The sequence below is a fragment of the Spinacia oleracea genome, chromosome 1, assembly GCF_020520425.1.
Source record: "Spinacia oleracea cultivar Varoflay chromosome 1, BTI_SOV_V1, whole genome shotgun sequence".
NCBI classification, from domain to species: domain Eukaryota; kingdom Viridiplantae; phylum Streptophyta; class Magnoliopsida; order Caryophyllales; family Amaranthaceae; genus Spinacia; species Spinacia oleracea.
The window spans coordinates 110,932,597-110,951,916 of NC_079487.1; the positions used below are offsets into that span (position 1 = coordinate 110,932,597).

Consider the following 19,320-nt stretch of genomic DNA (forward strand, 5'->3'; position numbering starts at 1 on the left):
TAGTCTTGTAGAATTGAATGTGCACTTTTTTATTGACTCGTATTCAACTGACTAATAGTCTAATCGATCATTAAACTAAATTGATCTAATTCAATACCTTATAAGCTTATAAGCTTAATTGTAACCTAAGAACTAATCGAAAAACTATGCTATTTTAATTGAATCGACTTAATTCATTAACAATTGAACTTGTTTGTCTCGTTTCGTTAATGAACATGTTAGTCTCGTTGTTGTTTAAACCAATATGAATATATTACAAACTTGTATTTACAAATTTTACAAATTCATTACGTATTAATTCATCATTATCGATTATTAATTACTACGTTATTAGTATTTAGTTCATCTATACATGTTTCGTAATACTCTGGCATGGTGGGGGAGGGCATAGATGATTTTGATTCCATTTGAATAATTTGATTGGTAAATATTACATGACATAATAAAAGAATTGACTGACTTTTCTTAATTAAGTTTATGAAATTAATTGGATATGAACATTACTACATTAGTTGTTCGTCAAAAAAGAAAATAACATTAGTTATAAACCACGTAATCAAATTATATGGCCTCTTTTACATGTCACTTTGCTTTTATAATGTAGATATTATAGTATAAACGTATTGAAAGATGTGATTTTAGTAATAACTCGACATTGTTTGTAATTTGTATCCGAATTGATCTGACTAAACATGAAACCGATCCGATATGAACCCGACCCGATTACAATCCGGCTAAACCCGTTAACAAACCGAACCGAATCGACCTGACCCGGCAACAAACCGACCCGATCTGACCCGACCCGGTATGAACCCGACCCGATATAAACCCGACCCGATATGAACCTGAACCGATTTGAACCCGACTTAACCCGTTTATGACCCGACCAAATACGAATCGACCCGATATGAACACGACCCGATACGAACCCGACCCGTTATGAAACCGACCCGATATGAACCCGTACCACATAACCCGAACCCGAACCGTTAATTTTTCAACCCGACCCGAACCGAACCGATAGCAAAATGAACCGGTTTCAACCCGAACCGATGAACCCGAACCGAAACCGAACCGATGACCCGATTTGACACCCCTAGTTGCTATCCTTTGACTTCCTTAATTACCGTAATCACACTTTGCAGTTTGCGCACCTTATTGTTATTCAAACTATGATTTTACCAGCCATCTTTGATCGTATATTCGTATATGTATATTTTCTCCATTCTTTTCTAGATGACACAATTATTTAGGCACGTTTATTAATATACGATTTTAAACATTAACATCTTCGATTATGGTTAAGAATATTTTTATTAAAATTTGATATTTTAAAAATATTTATTGAGACGAATCTAATTTTAATAAGACCCACATGATTATGTTTTTTCTTAAATATAAATCACAAAATGAAGTTAAAGAGCTCGTGTGAGTGTCAAAATCTAATTATGTCATCTAATAAGAAACAGAGGAAATATACCGTAGTGCATACGTATGGACGACACTATGTAAAATCTTACGTAATTTTTCATTTTAACACTAATTGGAAACATACCTTCTAAGATAAATTTTCTTTAATCTTACTCTAGCGTGGGACACTAAAGATGGGTATGAGTGGGGTCTGACTTCATGTCTAGCCAATGTGTCTTGTTCTGGAAAGAGCCCGACCCACGCCAAGCCAATATGATTCTTGTCGGGCAAGGTCGGGCCGAAAATTTTAAAAGTACGCCTAAGGCACGGCCCAATCCTGCGTGCCCTTGTGGCGAGGCCGGGCTAAAATCTAGTTTCATTAAGTGTAATTGTCGCATTTTTTTAAAAGTACAACCTGTATCCAGCCCACGACTTCGTGCTTGTGTCAGGCCGTGTTGTCCGGCCTAAGCGCCTAGCCCAGAGCCATCTTTAGGGACACCACACATGTGGGTACAAATTAGTTTCAAGACATGCGTTGAGAATTAGCGAGGAAGCCGTAAGCTAAAAATATTCTCCATTATGTAGTCATATAGGTAATAGGTTTATCATACACTCAATACTTATTAATCTTCTAATGATCAAAAAAATAAGGTCGTAATGAGCATGTAGTTGACGAAAAAGTATGCTAAGTTGAACCGTTGTGGTTAATGATGACCTAATTTCCCTGGCATGCTTTGTGAATTTTTGAACAATCTTAGCTATTTAATGTTATGCAAGGTAGCAATAAGTTAAACTTTTTCATGCCATAAAATTATAGTGTGTGTTCAGTACCATTGTTGTCCCTAAGACATCACCCTAGATGAGAAAGTATTTTCGGATATCTGATACTTCCTCCGTCCCAAAATTATAGTCTTGTTTTTCATATCGGGTGTCCCAAAATTATAGTCTTGTTTCTAATTTTGGCTATTAAAGTCCCCACTTTGTCATGTACTATACTCCTTAATTAAAATTTCATTGAAAACCCCACCCATGTACTATATTTCACTTTCATAATTTCATATGTACTATATTCTCTTTTCCATATACTTTATTCCACTTTTCCATCCAACTCAATCATCATTTGTACTTTATTCTACTTTTCCATGTACTATATTCAATGTTCTTAAAATCCGTGTTTTTGGTCAAACGGGACTATAGTTATGGGACGGAGGGAGTATGTTCTTGTAAATGCATATCATAGTAAAAGACAAAATAGGAAAAAATGCAATAAAGAAATTGAATGGTACTTTTTTAAACCAAAATGATACTTTTTTTTTTTTTTTACAGAATGATACTTTTTTAATATGAATGATACTTCCTTTTTTGTCTTTTAGCTATTTGTCTTTTAACTGATTTGTGGGTTGTCACGCATATTTGATATCCGAAAAAACGACCCCCACCTTAGACAGAAATGCACGAGTTCACAAATTTATAAATTGTGAACTAGCTTTTGGCCCGTTCTACGCACGGGCTATATTTTAGGAAACTCAATTAAAAAAAATGGTAAATTGATATACCAAAATGACAAAAGTATAAATGTGTAATACTTCACTAAAAACTTTCACTTATAATTTTGATATGAGCTCCCACAAGACCACAAATACATTCTTAGTTTAGGAGTATAGCTTTTATCCAAGGGGCTTTTTAAAAAATGAGAATAAGAGAAATATGCTAGTACGGAGTAACTAAGCTAAGCATATGTATTCTTTGGATTAAACCAAAGAAATCCATAGATCTTCAACATGCTAAGAAATTCACGATTGTTGTTTGTTGGATTAAAAAACTATGTTTCAATTGCCAATTATACGTGAAGTTTAGCACCCTATCCTCCGCATCACAATCAAGAAAACTACCAAAAAGGAAAATGAACTAAGAATTAAGAGTTGTTGATCAAGCTAACCGGACGTGATATGTCAAAATTCTGGAAAATATCAAAGACTAAACCATTTTTTTAAAACTCGAAATTATGCTTACGGAGTTAGGGGTGTGGTAGTAGTAGATGTCATACAGATTGCAAAACAAAAATGCATCCATGTTGTTGATTTTTTAAGTCGTTTGTAAAAGAACTTGAAATATGATGATGATTGAGGCAAGTCAGGCAACGGAATGCAAAGAAGATGCACCGTTGATTTAAATGGGCTAAAAAATGAATATAATGATAACATTAACTAATACCAACCTCATTAGAAGAAATATTTTTTCAGAAAATAATGGGGTGTGCATGAATTAGAAGAACATAATTTTAACTTCCACCCACCTATAGAAAAATAGTAAAATTCTTTAGAATGAAGAAATTTAGCAAAATAAGCTTGGTAGGAATGTCAGTCTATAAAAAATTGTAAACATGTAGGTTTAATAAATAGTCAAATTCATTAACCCGAGAATTATAACCATCTGAAACGTTTCTCATTTTATATTCACCATAACCGCCAATGTATTGATCAATGTCTCTAATTAAATTGTTCTAAACAGTTAAACTAAAATTGAAAAGGGAAGGATGAAAGGTTGAGGTAACTTATTATGTATTAAATGAAAAATTGATTATGTATTCTTGGCCACGTGTATTCTAAGTGGTGATGATTATGTGTCCACCACGTGTCTTCAAAATGGTGTTGCTTATGTGTCCTTAAAATAGAGTCGATTTTCCTTTTTAAATACTAGGTATTGATCCTTATTTTAAGTGAGGAAAAAATCTATAAGCAAATTAATTTCCAAAATTGGATAAAATGACGTGGTTTTATAGTACGGAGTAGTAATTACTAATTATTCTATTGCCGTAATAAACTTTGTCACCTCCGATGTTATGGCTTCCTTGAGAAGCTTTGGTTTAAATTTGTTTCTTTTATGACAACCTAATAACGACGGGTAAAAATCCCGTCGCAAAAGGGCTTTTACGACGGGGATAACAACCAACAAAGACGGGAACAACCGTCGTAAATGTCTTTTATAACGGATTAACGACGGGATTTTTCATTAACGATAGCCCCTTTTATGACGGATTAGCGACGGAAAATTCCGTCGTTAATCAACAATTATTGACCTTTAGCGACGGAATTTCCCGTCGTTAATAGTACAATTTCTTGTAGTGAGTTATCTAAACTTAACTGAACTTATATATATCTGAATTTAACTGAACTTATATGAACTTATTTTATTCGAAATAAGTCAAAGTAAGTCGATCAAAATAGCACCTAACTTATATATATATAGTCAAAAACATTAGTTGAAAAATTTAATTTCAATGTATCAACATCGAATAATTGTATAATTATGTGCACCACAATGTCCACAAACCCTAGCTTACGGTCAATATATAAATGGTTGTCACACGAAGTGATGAATTACTTGATGCAAGTCAAAGGTTTGAAATTTAGCTCTTCATCAAATTCCATGCTATTTCCTCGTGAATCATATAAAAGAAATGTTGAATTACCAATTACAGTATAAAATTAAAAAAAATTAACATTCAAATTTGAAGTCAACTTTGTCCCAAGTTTTATTAGCCAGACATATCAAAAGTCGTACTCATACCAAGTAAACATTTTCACAGGTTACCAATAGATTTATTCCCATGAAATTTCTGCCAACCGATCGAGTTATATACGGAGTAGGCTATTTAGTTATTCGATTTTCACAAATTAAATGAAAGATTGTGGTTCGTCCAAGACACTCGCTCTATATTTTTTCTTGGTTCCAATGAGTCACAACGGTATTAGAAATTACAAACAGAGAAAGTGAGATATAAATTTGTAAACTTGTCATTAGTCTTAGCCACTAGCATCACTTGACCAAGAGGCCCAAGACCACATGTGCCCCTAAAAAACGCAAACATTTACGTAATTACGTCTATTCCTGTATCACAATGACATATTGTTTGATGTTTGCGCTTGTGTTTTTGTTTGTAGTCTCTTGTCCATAGTCAGCGGGTTAATGTTTCACTTTTTGCATAATTTTAATTAAACTTTTACACGTGAATATCTTCAATTATGTATTATATGTATATAATTAAAACAAAGTTAATATTGCGAAACTAAAATCAAACATGAATTCGTACTGTATTTCTTTTATTCCATATACTTTTACATTTCATTTGCATTAAAACATCTAACAATTTCAAACAAGACTAACAAAACAGAGAGAGAACTAAGAAACAAAATAAAATAAAATCTGTAAAATATAAAAATTTAAAGAACGGGTTGTTATTTGATGAACATAGCAACATTGGAAATTGCGTTCCACCGAAATGTTATCATAAATAACAAAAATGTAGAAATATAAAATAAAATGATTGGGTATTGTTGTATTACTGAGATTCACAAGGACAAAATATAATGCATGTGATCACATGATCTTATGGGGGCGGTTCCATCACTCCCGCCTTATTTCGCATTCTTCAATTTACCAATCAAAACTTGATTAGCAAGGAATAATATACACTCATTCTGTCATTCATCATCAAAATCATGTTTTAAAATTATAATGGGAATTAATTATTTTCATTATTATTTTTTGATGTTGCCAAGTTATATGGGAAAGTTTCTTTGACTTTAGGACTAAAAGATTTAAAAGAAAATAGTGGGAAATGTTGTGATATAAATAACCTGATTATCAATGAGGTATTGCAAGAATGAGACATACGTCCAATAAGTCTTAAGTCCGATTCTCCAACTCCGATCCCAATTTGTAACTTAAATAACTTGTTTAGGACTAAAAGATTTAAATGAAAATATTTTTTGATGAAACGAATAAATTTTCCTTCAAAAAAATGAAAAGAATAAAGTCAAGGGATATTGTACGTTCTCCTATTTCCATGACTTGAGGGTAATGTAATTTTTGAAAAAGTTGAATTTTCTAGAATTAGCTTTAAGTTTAGGGTAAGAGGTTTATAGTATGTTGAGCAAATAAAAAGACGCGTGAAAAATATATTTAGAAATCAACTAGTCTTATTCTTAATGTATACTTCATAGTATGGGAGTAGCATCTAGATTTGATGTGTTCATTTTCATTTGTAGTCCTACTTGACTACTTCTTGCTTGCTATGATTATTAATGACAAAAAATGATCTAATAGGAAAAGTAAAACGAGACGGAGAGAGTTGAAATAAATATGTTCTACCATTTAAACAAAGTTAAAATTGTTCACCGAAAATATAGTCAAACTAAAAAAAAAAAAAGCAAATTTTGATTGCAATATACTTTTATAAAGAAAGTCACACTACAACAAATTGTACTATTAACGACGGGAAATCCCGTCGCGAAAGGCCAATAATCGTTGATTAACGACATGATTTCCTGTCGCGAACCCGTCATAAAAAGGGGCCGTCGTTAATAGAAATCCCGTCGTAAATTAGTCGTAAACCCGTCGTAAAAGACATTTGCGACGGTTATTCCCGTCATTGTTTGGTTGTTAGCCCCGTCGTAAAAGGCTTTTGCGACGGGATTTTTGACCCGTCGTAATTAGGTTGTCGTTAAAGATACAAATTCTTGTAGTGTCAAATACTCAAACTCCTACTCATAGAATTTAGTGGATGGGGCAAAGCTACACAAATTTACATTTATATTCGTGTAACTTAGGAAAAACAAATAAACGTGTCGATCGAAGAAGAGAGGGATAGACTATTAATTTCCTTCTTTCGAGTTGGTAAGCGAGTTGTTCTAACTTAACTATGATTTCGAGTTTGAGCCAAAAACGAATCAATAATAGTTTGTTCTTAACCCAACTTAAGTTCAGATTAATTGAAGCCGATTAGGCTCTAGATCATCGGTTGAAATACCTAAAACAACAAAAACTTGAGGAAGACTTTATAGTTATTGCCGTTAAGTCTAGAAGGGATATAAGAAAAGGCAAAAACAAATTGAGCTTTCTTTGACGAGTAACGTCCGTGTTTGTTAAATTTCCTAATCTCTGTCTTTTAATTAACTCCAACTCCCTCAAAAATAAAAACAAAATAAAATAATCCACGTCAGCAGACCCCACGACTCTTCTAAAACTTGTGGTCAAATTTCCCAACGCCTCTTTTAAATTCTCCCCCTTTTTATTTCCCCTCTTCTCTAATAAACCTTCCCACTCCCTCCTATAAACTACTCCTAATTTTTGTGTGTCTCTCTAATTGTCTTTGTACATAATACTCGAGCTCATAAAAAAAACGAAGAAAAGATGGGATTTTTGAAAGAGGAGAAATCACAGAGGATGATTAGAGCAATCAAGACGGTGTTTTTCTTAATTACGTTGCTAATCTCCTTTTTGTTCTTCTCTGCTCCTGTTCTTCTTGCTGTTGCGGATACAATACTTCCTTCTGCTTTATTCTCTGCTTCGTCCCCGTTTCTCTCTCCTCAATCGCTATCATCCCACTTTGCTAATTACGATTTCAGATACTCCCTCGTTGATATTCCCCTGATCTCCATCCTTCGTTCCGTTGTCATCATCTGTAAGTTTTCTTATTTTCCCGAAAATTCTTGTATAAGAAGCGAGTATTGATTACGCAGAAAGTTATCCGCCGTAATTTATAGTTGTGGTAAAATAAAAGGCTAGGTAATAGTAATTTGGTAGCCCTTAATCTTTCTTAGGAACAGGGAATAACTTTACTTACCCTACTAATATGATAAAATTTTTATATACTATCGGTTTTACGGTAAAAATCCTCGAAATGTGATTGGTTTAAACGTTGAACTACCTTAAAGTCCGCTTACATAATCTAATTGACTAATTAAAGGAAAAAGTCTAGCAAACCAGCTAGTTGGTTTAATTTTTTTATAATTTTTCTGACAGTAGTTGGCCCAATTGTTGTTAGCCGTTTTCTTGTATTTTCTACATGCTAGTAAGTTACTAATCTTGGCTAAAACGTTATACATTTCATATGCTTTGGTATTTTGGATGAATTAGAACTAATATTAGTACACATTTATCTCATTTGTATACCATAAAACATATGATCACTGTATATGTCATAATGTAATCCTCCCAAAGGATGGTTAAGGTTGATAAACAAAAATAAAAAAAAATTGTGTAACTCATACACCTATGTACCTTGTATGATACACGTAAACTGGCCGGACGTCGTGTTGTAGACCACATTTTGTGTTAGTTGTTGTTAGGTTCCTTTCATTTATATAAATCAAAGTATGATACAAAGTACTGGTTATATAAAAAGACAACTAGCTAAGTTATTAGTCCCTCCTCATTTTACTTTTTCCATTAGCTCACTTTGTGAGAATTTTTTTATTTAAAATTAGGCAAGTAAAATAAGACGGATGCAAATGTAAATTTCGATCACAATAATGTATGTTTGGTTACGTGTTAAAAATTTATATTGAGAAGAATTGGGTATTTGAAATGTATAGGTGTGTATAGCTGTTGTGATGGGCCAAAGTTGTCACGCGGGCCCTACTTGTGGGTGGTAACGGTTTGTTCGGTGCTTTCGTTGGTGTTTGTTTCATTAAAGGCCCCGTTCGTGTTTGGTGGTGCTAGTGGTGGCGACAAGGGAGGATATAATACTAAAGCCACCGAGGTTGCACTATTCATTTGTTCTTACGTGTTGGCTGTTGGACACGTATTTGTTGCTTATAGGACCAGCTGTCGAGAACGAAAAAAGCTTCTAGTGTATAGAATTGACATCGAAGCTGTAAGTTCTCTCCACCCCCTCATATTAGTTCCAACTTATGGGCTTGTTTACTTTCAAAAATTGCATGATTAATTAATTAGTTGGTTGTTACATAATGAAACTTAATAAAAAATAAAACTGAGGACGGAATATTCGAACCTGATACCTATCGTATAATTGTACACTAATCCTCAATTTAGGCCAAAACTTATTGATACGGAGTACGGAGTATATCATAAAATTATTAGAATAGGGTTTAATATACTTTTTTTTGCTGCGAACGGAGCACAAGAACAATAGCGTGAGATCTTATATTTGATTATACTCAATGGCAGCTAGAAAGTGAGTTATAGGTTTCTGCTAGTTAGGTGGCTTGAGTTGGTCGAAAATAATTAAAAAGATGCTAGCTAGCTAGCTAATTACGGAGTACTAATTAGCTATACACTAATTATAAGAAAGAAACATTCCTTTAAAAAGAAGGGCACCCAATCAGTGGGGTGCAATACCAGTTGTAAGGTCCCAAAGTTACGGAATTTATGATCTGGAAAACTTTAATTTAGGAAAAGGTCATAGCAATACTAGCTGGATTGCCTGGATGGATTGAAAGATCAATTCCATTTGACATCATCAAACTTTAATTTTTTTTCGTACTCTTTGTCTTTAAATACGGATTTGGGTCACTTCCGTCATCAAGAGAGAGTCTATTTTATAAGATTTTAGGAAGTTTTACCGTAAAATCGTATGACAGTAACACTTAACCTTATAAACTTATAAAGTGAATAGCTTTCACTTTTTTTGTCAATAGGTGACACTCACATTTATCATTTGGGAAAATTATGCTTCAACAAATCCACGGTAATTCTCGAGAAAGCAAGAAAATGTGTAGAATATCACCACGTTAATTCTCGAAAAAGTAAGAAAATAAGTAGAATATCGACAAGAGTTACTACTCATTGTTTGGGGTCGAAAGTGTCACAATAGGAACAAAGGTTTTAAACATATAATTAAGGTTTTAAACTTAATTATAAAATGCGAAGATTAGATTCGATAAGAGGATGGAATTATAACCACCTAAGCCATGACCAAAGCTATATATTAGTCTAATAAAGAGATTCGTTGAGCTTCATTGACGGATTATGTTAATTTAATCTTGGTATTATAAAATAGCATGTTGTCCAAATTTGACGATGATTAATTTATGACACCAAATAATAATTAGATTTGGGTGTGCTGCCTATAGTAAGCAATGTGGAGAAGTCTTACCTTAAATTTGACTATTACTTTTACACGAAATAGGCTGCGAAACTTCCTAACATTTTTATTCAGTCAAAACCTACCCTTCTTAATTAATTACCCCTAAGCTTCGTTCTTGATGTATTTTATTTGTCTAGTTTTGGTTTGTTTTGAGTGTTTTTTTATGTGGGGTTTTCTGGTCTGATTTTTCTGATATGATCTGATATTAACAAGTAATAAAAATAAAGTGAAGAGAATATAACCTGAATAATTTATACTCAAATGATGAAACTCCAAAAATTGCAAACAATTAAGGATATTTTCTAATCTAATATCTTGTTCAAGTGTTCAACACCTGAAAACATTTAAGATTTTCAAATAAAAATCTATCATTTTCTAAAAAAAATCAAAGAATAATACAATTGTCACGGTGATTGGGGTCTTTCGTATGTCCGTTTTTCAAATATTTGTGACATTGTAAGGGTTAAATGAGGTTTTTGTCTTACTCTTACCTAAGGCATATTGTAACTTTGTAAGAAGTCTAAGGACCACCAAAAGTGATGCTAATTTAGATTAATTATTTTACTCTAAAAGGTACCCTTACTTTTGTTCTTGTAATGAGGTCCCCGATAAGAGTTTTGAGGAGTTGATTACATCACATGCAAAATTATCTAGAGTTTTGATTAGAATCATAAAATCATAATAGGATCAAATGAATTATTAATCACATAAAATGACATCGTTGATCTGTTATTGTTTTGGTTCTTTGTTGCATTATTGAATTAAGTACGTTATCTTATGCGTATTAGTTGCTTAATCATCACATTTGTGATATACAATATTTGTTATTAATATTTTATTTTATTTTGAAGAAAATATTTGTTATTAATATTAATATACTTTGTGTTTGTCCTATTATTTTGTTTATTACTTATATAAAAACTTAGCTTATTGTTAGTAATAAATTATAAACATACTCCATCCATCATCACATTAGTAAGTTATTATGAATATAGATACTTCTTTAGACGAATCTTTTATGTACTCTTCCCGCAATCTATTCAATCATGATCGACTTTCTATTCTGAACGGAGGGAGTATTATTTTTTTGAGCGAAAATGATAAAGGTCGCAACATGCGACCTTTAAGCCGTGTCACAATGATGATTTGGCATGCTTATGTGTCATGATTTAAATTGGAAATTAAAATATTTAACTTATATTTTTTATTATACATGTTATAAAAAAAAGGTAGGAAAATCTTAATATTCTAATTTTTTTCCTTTTTTATATCGGCTACCTTATTTACATATTTTCGTAGTAGAAATATTAAATTAATAGTAAAAATATTATGATGATGCGTAGCCTACGTGGCGCTTATATGTACCAATTAAACTGCGACACGTAAGATTACGACAACTAAATGTTGTCGCAACTTACGACCTTTATCATCGTCCTTTTTTTGAGTATCTATAAAAACACCACCTACACACATGATGTGTAACCAAAACAATGAAAATTAGGGGTGGGCGGTTTAATCCATTAATATCCACATCAAAATTGGTAATATAGTAATGGAATAATGAGAAAGCCTATGGTCTACGGAATATGCAAGGTGGGGACAAGTTATCCAATGACGAGGACATTTGAGTAAGCTTTGTGTATGAATCCACTTGTATTGCTAATTATGGGATCAAAGAAATACTATTATATGGTTTAATTAATGTAATCAAAGAAATATCTAACCAAAATGACGTAATTATGATGTTAGATAAGAAAGAGATTTGAATGAGTTGTATAAATTGACAATGAATAAAGGCATCATCTATAATTGACATTTATTGAAAATTTGACACTCTTGCTTTGATAATCAAGGGTCCCATAATTTCAAACTTAAACTTCTATAGGGTGTAAATGTAGTTCATACGGAGTAAGAGACTTTTGAAGTGTATATTTCGATCTTGTGATGTCTGATCATGCCGGTCCGAGTATGAGGAGTTACTCATGGGCTGGCATGACTAGACATGGACTCGATTTATAGAGGGTAATAAGAGTGTACTCATAATTGTATTATTGTAACAGTTATTATTATGAGTCTGAATTGGTGGTAATGTGTTGGATTATGTGTCACCCATACTTTCTGACACGTCATAACGCAATATATTTCTGTTGATTTTTAGTTTTAATAGAGGGATGCATTCCCTTTATGGCTTAGGAATAACCTATGTTCATCAAGTTATTCAAATTTGTACAATTTAGAACTTTACTGTGTTACTTTTCGTGTAAAGTTATTTAATATTTCGTACATAGTAGTGGTTTTCTTTTAATTTCGAGTCGAATTCTGATTATTCATCATCAAATTGTGATATGTAGGTTAATTTTGCTTGTAAGAAGGGGTTTCCAAGATATGAAAAGTTGTTACAAGAGGAAAGGAAGAAGTGATACACGTACAAATGTAGAGGCATTAGAGATATAAAGGATCTCCTTACATTATTTAAAAGGTAAGATCGATTTGAAAGAAGCTTTGTTCATCTCTTTGTCTACTTGCAAGTCCAATTGCATATATATTTTGCATGTACCTACTAATTGATTTGTACTCACATTTTTTATTTTTTTTATGCAGGATATTCCGAACCGTACATATTACAATGTATTACTTTATGGAAGTTCCAAGATAACTTTGTAAGAAGTACATCTCTAACAACATAGGAATAACAAATGCAACATCCTTATCGTAATTTGGGAGGGTTATGGTTTTGGCTCCCCGGACTCCTGACCGGAGAAGAGGACTTGAACTCATGTATGGAGTTCGAGCTGGGGGTTCGACTATTGATCATATCTCGGCGTGCTCGTTTATTATATCCGCCCCATGTACAGTTTTTTGCTCTTTTATGGAGGGGGTTTTAAGGATCAAAATGATGCATATATTTAAGGAGAGAAACTATTAGTATGGATATTAAATTAGTAGGCAAGCCGAAGGCTCCTACAATTTTGTTGGTCCTATAAAGAGATGCAACTAGTAGAGTATCAAGTGAGTGGACTTCTCTAGTCGTTACTGTATATACTCTTTTTTTAATGTAAAATCAAATCATTAATAGAAAGTCATACGACATCTACAAAAGAAGTCGAAATTAACAAATACGGAATACATAACAAATTGAAGAAAAAAGAGGTATTCCTTCATCAAAACTACCACCGTTGAGAAAATCTTGCTCTGTGGGATATCTCTCGCACATATCACTGGAATGTAAAGCCTTTTCGGAGAGATGGTCTAACGATTTGTTGTAGCCGCGATGACGATTTCCATCCGATTCATTTAAGTCAATTTGAAAATTCGATACCTGTTTTCATCTCGTATAATTCTTTATCAACGAACCGAAATCACGACAATACTCCACCAAAACTATACTAAACAAAAATTACTCAATTAATCCGACCAAAAGGGAAATTACTACACTAAAACGATGTAATTTTATCGAATCTGAAGACAAAACCATAAATAATTAAACCAAAATGATCAAAAAATAGCCAAATTTTCGAAAAAAAATTGGTTATTTCCAACCTAAAAAACCTTAGAGATTTGTAAAGCCTAGATTCCAAAAAATGAGGAGAACGACTAGGGTTATATGGGAGAATATAAGTTGTTACTGTATATGATAATACTACTAGTCTACTACCACTACTATCTTTTACCAATCAACACTATCACAAAATCATCATGCTTATGGAATGCGATGAATTTTTATTATACACCTCAACATTTTCATAAGTTTACTCAATCAAATTAACTGGCATATGTAACCGGTTGCACCATGCACTCTTTTACATTTTCTCCTTACATATGATGAAAAAATATGGTAGGAATCATCATTAGACATAAAAATACCAATGCGTGCACGGTGCACATAATTATTTTCACATACTTCGTATACCTAGCAGATTCAACCAGTTAACTAATCTATATCTTATATCCAGGGGTTGTTTGGTTGACAACTAAAAATAGGGGATATGGAAATTCATGGAAATTTATAAATAGTTACTCCCTCCGATTCTTTTTGTTTGTTACGTATTCCTTTTAGGGTGTTTCACAATGTTTGTTACGTGGGATAATCTTTCCTTTTATAAACTTATTATACTATCATTTTTTGTGCCATGTTTTAATTTTAATTGGTCCAATTTTTTCAATCCATTAAATTTCTTTACAATTTCCTAAGTGTGTTAAGTTAGCAATCTTTGTGCTTTTCCATTATTGGTTAATTTTGATAATAAAACAATCTTATTATTGGTTGTTATAATGATTAGTGGATTGAGGTTTTACTTGAGTTTGTTTTTTTAATAAAAAAGAAAAATAATCTTTATTATACGTTAATAAACGTGCAAAATTCCAAACGTAACAAACAAAAAGAAACGGAGGGAGTAGTTGTTTGGTTGATATAAAAAAGAAAAAAATACGGAGGAAGTTAGAATTCATGGGAAGTTGGAATTCCTACCAAACATGGTAAATAAATTACCTAGCCCCCTTAAATTCTAATGTTGTCAAGCAAACAACTTAAGGAAATTTTCATGAATTTAAGGGGAAGTAATTTCCCTTGAATTATGGGAATCAAATCCCTATGTCAACCAAACAAGCCTCTAGTATTTAAAAAGAAAAATTACAGATGATTAGAAGCCACATGTCATCTCTCATATCATCTATCAAGTTGTTTTTCTTTTTGTTGTTTGTTATATTTTATAGCTCTAACGCCTCTTCCACTTCATTTTCCTCATTCAACGTAATTCACCAATAGTCCAATATATTCATTAGACTCTTCCACTCTATCTCCTCATCTAACACTCAATATTAATTCAACATATAATGTATACATTCTTTCAACCTTCAGATTTCACTACTATTCATATTATTCCAATTAAAATAACAAGTTTTTAATAAAACTAGCATTTTGACATGTGCATTGCACGAGAGCATTTTGTAAATTATTTATAAGAACTTATATTGATCGACATACAATAAATTAGGTATTATGAAAAATTAAATTATTTATACGTATTTGTAAATTTTTGCTTAGCGTAGATATAAACATACAAATAAATAAAACCACAATATGTACTCCCTCCGTCCCGTAATACTCAAAACGGTTTGACCGGCCGGTAGAGTTTAATGCATTGTAATTGGCTTATTATTTAGTTAGATAGTAGTTGGTAGTGGATTTTTTTTTTTACAATAAGTAGCGGGATGTGTGTCAAACTTTTAAAGGGGTAACGGGTCGGGGTGGGGGTAGTCGAATTTTTAATGATTTTTTAGGGAGTAAAGATCTAGGTGAGTCCTTGGGTAAGTGAGAAATGGATACAATATTAATAAAGTTTCTATTTTTAGAAACGTTGCAAGTAATCCGGGACGACCTTATAAAGAAAGCGTTTCGAGTATTCCGGAACGGAGGAAGTATATGTCAAGTTTATGAATCTAACAACATTTAGAGAGAACAAGCCACGATGTTGATAATGTAACATATAATGTCAATAGATAAATAAACAACTATTAAATAATAATAATAATAATAATAATAATAATAATAATAATAATAATAATAATAATAATAATAATAATAATAATAATAATAATAATAATAATAATAATAATAATGTTTGGGAGAGCTGGATAAGGATGCTGTTGGGAGAGGTGAAGCGGATTCAGAAGTTTTCCAGGACACAGGACATTGGGGCTCGTGCTGCTGCTCATATATTCACCAGGATAGGTTTTGCTATAGCCAGAGGAGTGGGGGCCCAGATTGTATCTCGGCTGCCCACTAATTATTTGTAAAATGTTTGACTTTGTTAGCATTTGATATAATAATAATAATAATAATAATAATAATAATAATAATAATAATAATCGCTTTGTTTTGTTTTATTATTATAATAATAATAATAATAATAATAATAATAATAATAATAATAATAATAATAATAATAAACGTTTAGAGTGAAAAAAGGGGCGATTAGGGTGCGCTAATGGCCGTTTAGGGCATTTTCCACGGCCATCTCCGACGGCTTTTCCGGCACGGCGAAGTTTCGCAGCGGCGCGCAGGGCTCAGGCAAGGTTTATGCTGCGGTTATTGGCGGTTTTTCAGGCGGTTAACACGACGTTTGGGTGCAGTTTCGGTGATATTCTGGTGCAGTTTCTGGTGCGGTGTTTCTGGGTTGTGGTTACAGCGAAGACCGAGGCTGTTTATAAGGCAATTACCGGCGAGTTTGGCAGGCGGTTTTGGGCGTTTCTTGATCAATTCAGGCGAGTTGTTGGTTTCTTAGTCGTTTCAGGCGAGTTTCCGGCGACATTCAAGCTGTTACGTGGAGTGTGTTTGGTGTTTGGGTTCGCTGCTATTACGTGGGTTTCTGAACGGCTGCTTCCTTTGTCCGACGACCTTGGAAGAGCTTCCAGTTGGGTGATCGTCGCATCCTCATTTTTGAATATATATCATATCTCAGATTAGTGAGAATTCGCTGGAGTATTGTGCATTGCGCATTGTGTAGTGCGAATTCGCTGATTGTCTTGTGAATTCAGTATTTTCTGTGTCGTGATTTTGTGGCTGGAGAATTGTGGTTCGTTCCTTTGTGAATTGGGGTTGGTAGGGTGCTGGGGTTCTTGTTATTTGTTCGTTGACAAGCAGGTTGCAGAAGGGTGTAGCTTTCTTTAAAGTCAAAAGTTGTGTTGCGGTGGTGGAGACTAGTTTTCTCGGCGTTGTGTTGAGGTTAGTGAGGCAGTTCACCGGCAGTTTTTGGTGCAGTTTTTGGTGCAGTTTCCGGCAGTTTTTGGTGCAGTTTACCGGCAGTTGTTTTGGTGCATTTCCGTTCGACGTTCGACGGGGAATTTTTGGTGAGTTCCGTTTCAGATTCAGTGCGGTTGAAGTGCTTTGATATGGCGGCTTCCGTGGAGAAGTTTCATTGCCCTTTTGTGGGTCTTAGCGGGTGCCAGGATGGAGGTGGGCGTGGTTTGGTGAGGAGTTCTCTGATCACTCACTTACGGGATCGTCATTGTTGCACTGGTGTGCGGGATGTAACCCGTCATTCCCTTACCACCAATTTGCAGGTTTTTACTACGGCTGAGGTGACCTTTCGTCGTATGGGAATTTGGCTATGTGGAGATTGTTTTAGGACGCATACTCATCGTATTAGGTGTCGACATGGCAGTGGTTCTAGTACGGTTTTTGTGGACCCACCTGATTCTGGGGATGGTACTATTCGTTTTACTCTCTACGGTATTCAAAAACCACAAGCTCCTGCTTCCGAGCTGTCTACTTCTGAGGCGCCTCGAGAACATCATTTTTCTTTTGATGTTGCTCTTCTAAACACTTTATGGTCTAAGCGGCTGCGTTCTGTGAAATCCATCCCTCCCAAATGTCGTTTGGGTTTTTCGCGAGTTCTGAAAGGGGCGCTTGATAAGGTGATTTGCAGACCAGATGACATCGCTTGTTGGGTTCAGTTGCTCGTGTTACCTCTTTGTGTCCTCAAGACTTTTTCTCCACGAAGTAATCGTGAGTGTTCCTCCGGTGTTAGGCGGCGACAGCAGGAAGAGAGTATCACCTCTGCTATTCGTTCTTGGGGTGTGTCTGGTGGTTCTGAGCAACTTGTCATAGACACATTGGCTAGCGTGTCTCCCCCTCTATTGGATGTTGACGAAGACCATGATTTAGCAGAGCGTAATATTATGCAATGCAAGAGAAAGATTTCTGACGGTCACTACACTGCTGCCGTTAGGGTTCTTTCTTCCTCAGGTCTTGCCCCTTACAATGATGCTACTCTTGCAGATTTGCAAGCAAAGCATCCTTCCGTTCCGGTCCCTACCTTACCGGATATCCTTGTTGATCATCACCTTACTGCTTCCTCCGCTGTTGTTTTGGAGCAGATTAAGGGCTTTCCGCGTGGTACTTCGTGCGGTAGAGATGGCTTGCGTGCTCAACACCTTTTGGATTGCTTGGGTGGTGCTGCTATAGCTGTTTCTGATGAATTGGTGGATGCTAACACTCAGGTAGTTAATCTCTTTCTTGCTGGAAAGTGTCCTGCTGAGCTTGGAGGATACATTGCAAGTGCTCCTCTTACGCCACTTGTTAAGCCTGGTGGGGGTATTCGGCCTATTGCTGTGGGCACTATTTGGAGGCGCCTTGTTTCTAAGGTCGGGGCTGCTTTGATTGGTCCGCGTTTAGGAAACTACTTTGGAGGTCTTCAGTTTGGAGTTGGAGTTCCAGCAGGTGGTGAGGCCATTCTCCATGCTGTCAATCGGTTGGTTGAGGCTCGTGGGGCCGATGTTGGCCTCTCTATGTTATTGGTGGATTTTCAGAATGCGTTCAATTTAGTTGATCGATCGGCTTTGTTGCGTGAGGTTCGGCTACATTGTCCTTCTCTTTCGCGTTGGGTTGAATTCTGCTACTCTTCTCCAGCGCGGCTGTATTATGGGGAGCATACCTTGTGGTCTTGTCAGGGTGTGCAGCAAGGGGATCCTCTCGGCCCTTTGCTTTTTTCTCTGGTTCTACATCCATTGGTGTGTCGAATAAGAGACTCATTTGATCTATCTCTTCAGGCTTGGTACTTGGACGATGGCACTATCGTTGGTGACACTTTGGTGGTTGGACAGGTCTTGGAGTTGATTTTGGAGGAGGGTCCTCATTTAGGTCTCCATGTTAATGTTGAGAAGACGGAGGTTTTCTGGCCTTCGGAGGACCCACGCCGTCGTCTAGAGGGTGTCTTTCCTACGGATATTGCTCGTCCTGCGCTTGGTGTTAAGTTGCTTGGTGGCCCAGTCAGTTCGGATTCCTCTTTTTGTAAGGAGTTGGTTTCGCAGCGTGTGTCGAAGACTGTTGTATTGATGGATGCTGTAGCCAAGCTTAATGATCCCCAGTGTGAGTTGTTGCTTCTTCGTGCGTGTACTGGAGTTTCTAAACTCTACTTTGCTATGCGCACTTGTCCGCCTCATCTTTTCGAAGCGGCCCAATTATCTTTTGATGTGGCTCTGCGGGCTTCTTTAGAGCGCATCGTGGCTGCTTCGGG

General features: G+C 34.8%; 1 protein-coding gene across 1 annotated transcript; it reads left to right on the plus strand.

The window, feature by feature from the left end:
* Nucleotides 1-7,493: 7,493 nt before the first annotated feature.
* LOC110802194 (uncharacterized) lies at nt 7,494-13,382 on the plus strand. The gene is made up of 4 exons (XM_022007630.2): nt 7,494-7,876; nt 8,790-9,070; nt 12,655-12,782; nt 12,905-13,382. The coding sequence occupies exons 1-3, from the start codon at nt 7,606-7,608 to the stop codon at nt 12,721-12,723; spliced, it is 621 nt and encodes a 206-aa protein (XP_021863322.1). The 5' UTR covers nt 7,494-7,605; the 3' UTR covers nt 12,724-12,782; nt 12,905-13,382.
* The last annotated feature ends 5,938 nt before the right edge of the window (nt 13,383-19,320 follow it).